General features: G+C 38.9%; 1 protein-coding gene across 1 annotated transcript in view; it reads right to left on the bottom strand.

The window, feature by feature from the left end:
• Positions 1 to 417: 417 nt before the first annotated feature.
• LOC133614383 (arf-GAP with coiled-coil, ANK repeat and PH domain-containing protein 2) overlaps positions 418 to 5795 on the bottom strand; it is a 34400-nt gene continuing 29022 nt past the window's right edge. The window contains 2 exon segments of the mRNA XM_072914976.1: positions 418 to 938; positions 1004 to 1065. Of these exon segments, the coding sequence (XP_072771077.1) occupies positions 823 to 938; positions 1004 to 1065 (178 nt within the window). The 3' untranslated portion in view covers positions 418 to 822.

Below are 5795 nucleotides of genomic sequence, written 5' to 3' on the forward strand. Positions count from 1 at the left end.
GAAATCCGAGTCTGAATCCGAGCTAATGTCGCTATAGCTTGCTGTTCTTTCCGCCATGTTTGTTTGTGTTGGCATCACTATGTGACGTCACAGGAAAATGGACATGTGTTTGTAACGATGGTTAAAATCAGGCACTTTGAAGCTTTTTTTAGGGATATTGCGTGATGGGTAACATTTTGAAAAAAACGTCGAAAAATAAAATAAGCCACTGGGAACTGGTTTTTAATGGTTTTAACCATTCTGAAATTGTGATAATGTTCCCCTTTAAAGATCTAAAAAAATTATTTGGGAATGTCCGGCGGGCCAGATTGAAAAGCTCAACGGGCCGCATGTGGCCCCCGGGCCTTAATTTGCCCAGGTCTGCTGTAGTATATGCCATTAACGTGCCGAGGAACATGTCATTGCAAAGAAAGACGCTCCCATTACTTCAGCGTTATGGTGAGTTGATTTTTCATGCAAATTTTTTTTGCTGTTTTTATCTGCCACACGTGGAAAGCCGGCCCGTGAAAAGAATGCATACATGAAACCGGTCCCTGGTGGAAAATAGGTTGGGGATCACTGTTCGAGACGGACTCAAAAAACGGCTTGTAAAAGTGACGGGAGCAAAATTTACACCAAAGCATATCCAATACGTATTTTCTAGAAGTGTTTTAAAATAAATGACAGGTCCCCTTTAAAATTGTAAAGGAGCACAGTTAGCATTGTTTCCAGTGACTACATATGATGCGTGCATATTCTATTTAAGACATACTGTATGTTCCACGCTTCAGTCATGTTAAGACTCGGCGAAAAGTGGTACCGACCAGCTGGTGAGGAATCCAATCACGGAATGTGGTCGTCTCCGCCGCGGCTAAACCTGCGTCTGGCCAGTTTCTCAGGGTCATGTGACGCCATGTCGCTGAAGTCTCTGAATATGTCCTGAAAGGTCTGGTCGTCTCCTGGTGGACGGCAAGCGGAAGTGAAGCGGTGGACATGCGAGGAAAATAAATCAATGGTTACCGACCTGCTGCTCCAAACACTCCTTCGGAATCTCTCATCTCCTCGTTCATCCTTGCCATGCGCAGCCTGGGGAAGAAAACACAAATGTGATTTATAAAAATCAGTTCTTGTACCTTCACATACAAGTAAGGCTGCAGCTAACGATTATTTTTCTGTCGATTAATCTATAGATTATTTTTTTCGATTAATCGGTTAATCTATAGATTATTTTGTCGATTAATCTATAGATTATTTTTTCTTTTACCGATTATTTTTTTATTTAAAATGAAGATTAAAAATAAATGTAGGCCAGTTTTTTCAAAAGGCATGACTTTTATTTACAAAAAAAAAAAAGTATGGCCACTCAGTCAACATTGACAACAACATAACAAAATATTCTGTAACAATGTAAACATTTAAAACTTTTAACATTTAACAAAATTAAAAGTAGCTTACCGTATATTACCAAATAACCGCCCATGTCCTAATAGCCGCCCGGGGTCTGACCCCATTTTGTGAATTAACCGCCTCTTCCTAATAACCGCCTATGTCCAAATAGCCGCCCATGGGCTGTTATTTGCATAATTTAGATTAAAATGCTACTGGGTTTGCGTTTGCTGCAGTATTATTGTTTTGATGGTTTTATAGAGTACTTGCTACCATACTTGTATTTTTCCTGTATGCTGCTTTATTTAAAACTTGGAGTACTGTAGCCTTTATTTTATTTAAGTGACAGTATTATTGTTCTGTTTTGATGGTGGGTTTAATACTTGAGTACTTGGTACCATCATTTTATTTTTCCCGGTAGGCTGCTTTATTTAAAAAGTTTATTTATTCTTAGTATTGGTATTCTATTTGACAATTGTTGCACTACTGTCATGTTGAGGCCTTGTTGATCTCATAGTCACACACATACACTCTTGGCTTTTGTCACACACCATTCTATAGTTTTTCTAGTTTTGTTTATTATTATTATTATTATATATATGTTTTAACTATATATATATAATAAATAATTGAACATTACCACCCTCTAGTGTCTGTTGCCGTCATCTCCCTTAGTAAAACGTCTTGTCTTTTGATAGCCTACCTCATGTTGATCTCTTGTTTTTTTGTTTGTACTGTATGTTTACAATAGCTTTTACATTTAAAGTTTTTTGTACGAAAAAAAAAATACTGGACAGTAACCATTGTAACCAAATAATGGCCTGGTGCAGGCTGGTGCAAAAATAAATAAAAGCCTTGTGCAAATAACCGCCCGCTTCTTTGAAACGCCTGTCTCCAAAATCGATTTTGTGAAATAAACGCCCGGGCTACTATTTGGTAATAAACGGTATTTGCTTTTTAATGTGCAAATATAAAAGTAAACATCCAGTGCAAATCTTAATATTCTGCAATAGTATAAGCATTTCAAAAGTAAAAGTATTGCTTATTTTGCTTTAAAATGTGCAAAAATAAAGATAAACATCCAATACAAAAAAGTGCAAAACGAAATATTCTGTAACTGTAAACATTTCAACAAAAAGTAAAAGTATTGCTTATTTTGCTTAATAACACAACAATGATAGTATGATTAAAGTGAAAGTTAATTGTTGGTTTGTACATAGTATATGTAACTGTTAATGTTGTAAAAGGTATTTGCACAACTAATTAACGTTAGCGTCTTTGTAAACACTGAACAGGCACGCCAAACGCGCCTCTCAGAGCGAAACCGTGTTTTAGTTTATGAATTTACAACGCAGATACAAATGACACATTCATGTTTTTGTGTAATGATGACAACGTATACTCACGCGGACGATTGACTAGTTGATGGTGATGGCAAGAACGCTGTCGGGTGTTTTCTTTTCAAATGTTCCTTCATAGCCGTTGTGCTGCTATGATAGGCCATTTCCGCTCGACACAGTGCGCATACAACAACTGTCAAGTGTTTGGCTTTTTTCGCTGTGCTTATCCCACACTCGAAAGGATGTACCAATGCTGAATGTGGCTTCTGGATTTCACTCAAAAGACCAGACCGTAGTTACTTTTTCCTTTTATTTTCCTTTAGTTTGCAACAGTTTTTCCAACGAAGAAACAGCTTCTTTTTTCTTCTTTAGTCTTTTTAGCAGTCTTTAGCAGTGTTAGTAGACTTTAGTTTCTTTAGCTGTCATTAGCTGTCTTTAGTAGCCTTTAGCTTCTTTAGTAGCCTTTAGTAGGTGAAAAACCTTTAACGGCAAAACACCACAAGATTAACATGCTGTAAAAATCAATCAATTATCAATCCCATAATTTACAATTATAATTAGGCTATTGTTGCGTTTTGGACCAGTTGTTCCTCCCAGGGAATTCAAGTCACAAGTCGCTCCCAAGCTTTTTACGACACTTAAAACTGAGTTGAAAAACCACCAGAGACAGAATAGGTATTTTGTTGTATATTTTCAAAGCTTTGCAAATATATTTTGGAGACCAGTCCAGCATAGAACATTCAATCGCGCCGCCAAAATGGTCTGCCTTCCCGATTCCAAAAACCCCTCTCCTCTTCCTCCTCCTCCCCTGGCAGTCATGTCTCTCTTAGCCAAAACAAATGCTTATTATCGCTCTCTCAAACATTCCTCACTTCAAGGTTAAGCACACACAGTTTACTTGGAGACAAAGCAGCAAGAGAAGAAATGGAAAACACGAGCTGTTTTCAAATATGACTATGAAATAAAAGAAGTGCAACTTAAATTCGGATATATGTAAATATCTTCCTCCGACAATATCAAACTCTTAACCATTAAACAAGTGCAAGAAAATGGACACATCTTTTCCCTTTAAGTTAAAACAGATTTTAAATAAATTGTCTCAACATAAATGCACCAAGATACATATAAAATACATTTAAACCCAGAAACACAATAGATAAATGCAGCAGAAAACCCAATATGCAAATACATAAATACCTAACCAATTAACCACCTATTTAGATACATATTTAAAATCCATATTCAATATAAATATATTATTAATTTAGCAGTGAAACACTCAATCTTAAACGCTGTCTACTGGTAGAAAGATGCCCCTTTTTCTATGCCCTCACCAGCAGCCAATGATCCAACACAGTTAAATCCAACACTTGAAGTTGAGCGACTTCACCCTCCTGATGAAGCAAACTGCTCCAACATTTATCAAACTAAGCAAAGAACTAAACAACAGTTACACAAAACACTGTGTGTATTTAGCCTCCAGACTAAGCACGCTACATGCACACAACTCCCCCGCACTCCCCATCTCACCAGTGCAACAGGTGCGCCACACCCACAAAGACAACTAAAGTGCAATCTTACCGGCTGTCCGTTCAGCTTTTGGTTTTGGTACACTTTTGGCACAACTCTGGGTTATCTGTAATGAACTAAACCTTTATCCACTTTGCGCTGGCGTCTTTTGTACTCCTTGATTTGACACAGCGGTCTAATTACCGGGCTCGCGCACCAGCAGATGAGACGGGAGCGCGCCGCGTTATACCTGCGCGTGAACGTAAACTGATCGGCTCTGATCATATAAGCCGACTGGCCGAAATAATGCCGAATTATATACATTTCCTGGGGTTGCCTAGGTCAGGGGTCGGCAACCCAAAATGTTGAAAGAGCCATATTGGACCAAAAATACAAAAACAAATCTGTCTGGAGCCGCAAAAAATTAAAAGCCATATTACATACAGATAGTGTGTCATGAGATATAAATTGAATTAAGAGGACTTAAAGGAAACTAAATGACCTCAAATATAGCTACAAATGAGGCATAATGATGCAATACAGGTAAAAGCCAGGAAATTAGAATATTTTGAAAAACTTGATTTATTTCAGTAATTGCATTCAAAAGGTGTAACTTGTACATTATATTTATTCATTGCACACAGACTGATGCATTCAAATGTTTATTTCATTTAATTTTGATGATTTGAAGTGGCAACAAATGAAAATCCAAAATTCCGTGTGTCACAAAATTAGAATATTACTTAAGGCTAATACAAAAAAGGGATTTTTAGAAATGTTGGCCAACTGAAAAGTATGACAATGAAAAATATGAGCATGTACAATACTCAATACTTGGTTGGAGCTCCTTTTGCCTCAATTACTGCGTTAATGCGGCGTGGCATGGAGTCGATGAGTTTCTGGCACTGCTCAGGTGTTATGAGAGCCCAGGTTGCTCTGATAGTGGCCTTCAACTCTTCTGCGTTTTTGGGTCTGGCATTCTGCATCTTCCTTTTCACAATACCCCACAGATTTTCTATGGGGCTAAGGTCAGGGGAGTTGGCGGGCCAATTTAGAACAGAAATACCATGGTCCGTAAACCAGGCACGGGTAGATTTTGCGCTGTGTGCAGGCGCCAAGTCCTGTTGGAACTTGAAATCTCCATCTCCATAGAGCAGGTCAGCAGCAGGAAGCATGAAGTGCTCTAAAACTTGCTGGTAGACGGCTGCGTTGACCCTGGATCTCAGGAAACAGAGTGGACCGACACCAGCAGATGACATGGCACCCCAAACCATCACTGATGGTGGAAACTTTACACTAGACTTCAGGCAACGTGGATCCTGTGCCTCTCCTGTCTTCCTCCAGACTCTGGGACCTCGATTTCCAAAGGAAATGCAAAATTTGCATGGTTGGGTGATGGTTTGGGGTGCCATGTCATCTGCTGGTGTCGGTCCACTCTGTTTCCTGAGATCCAGGGTCAACGCAGCCGTCTACCAGCAAGTTTTAGAGCACTTCATGCTTCCTGCTGCTGACCTGCTCTATGGAGATGGAGATTTCAAGTTCCAACAGGACTTGGCGCCTGCACACAGCGCAAAATCTACC

Source organism: Nerophis lumbriciformis, linkage group LG17, assembly GCF_033978685.3.
Source record: "Nerophis lumbriciformis linkage group LG17, RoL_Nlum_v2.1, whole genome shotgun sequence".
Lineage (NCBI taxonomy): Eukaryota > Metazoa > Chordata > Actinopteri > Syngnathiformes > Syngnathidae > Nerophis > Nerophis lumbriciformis.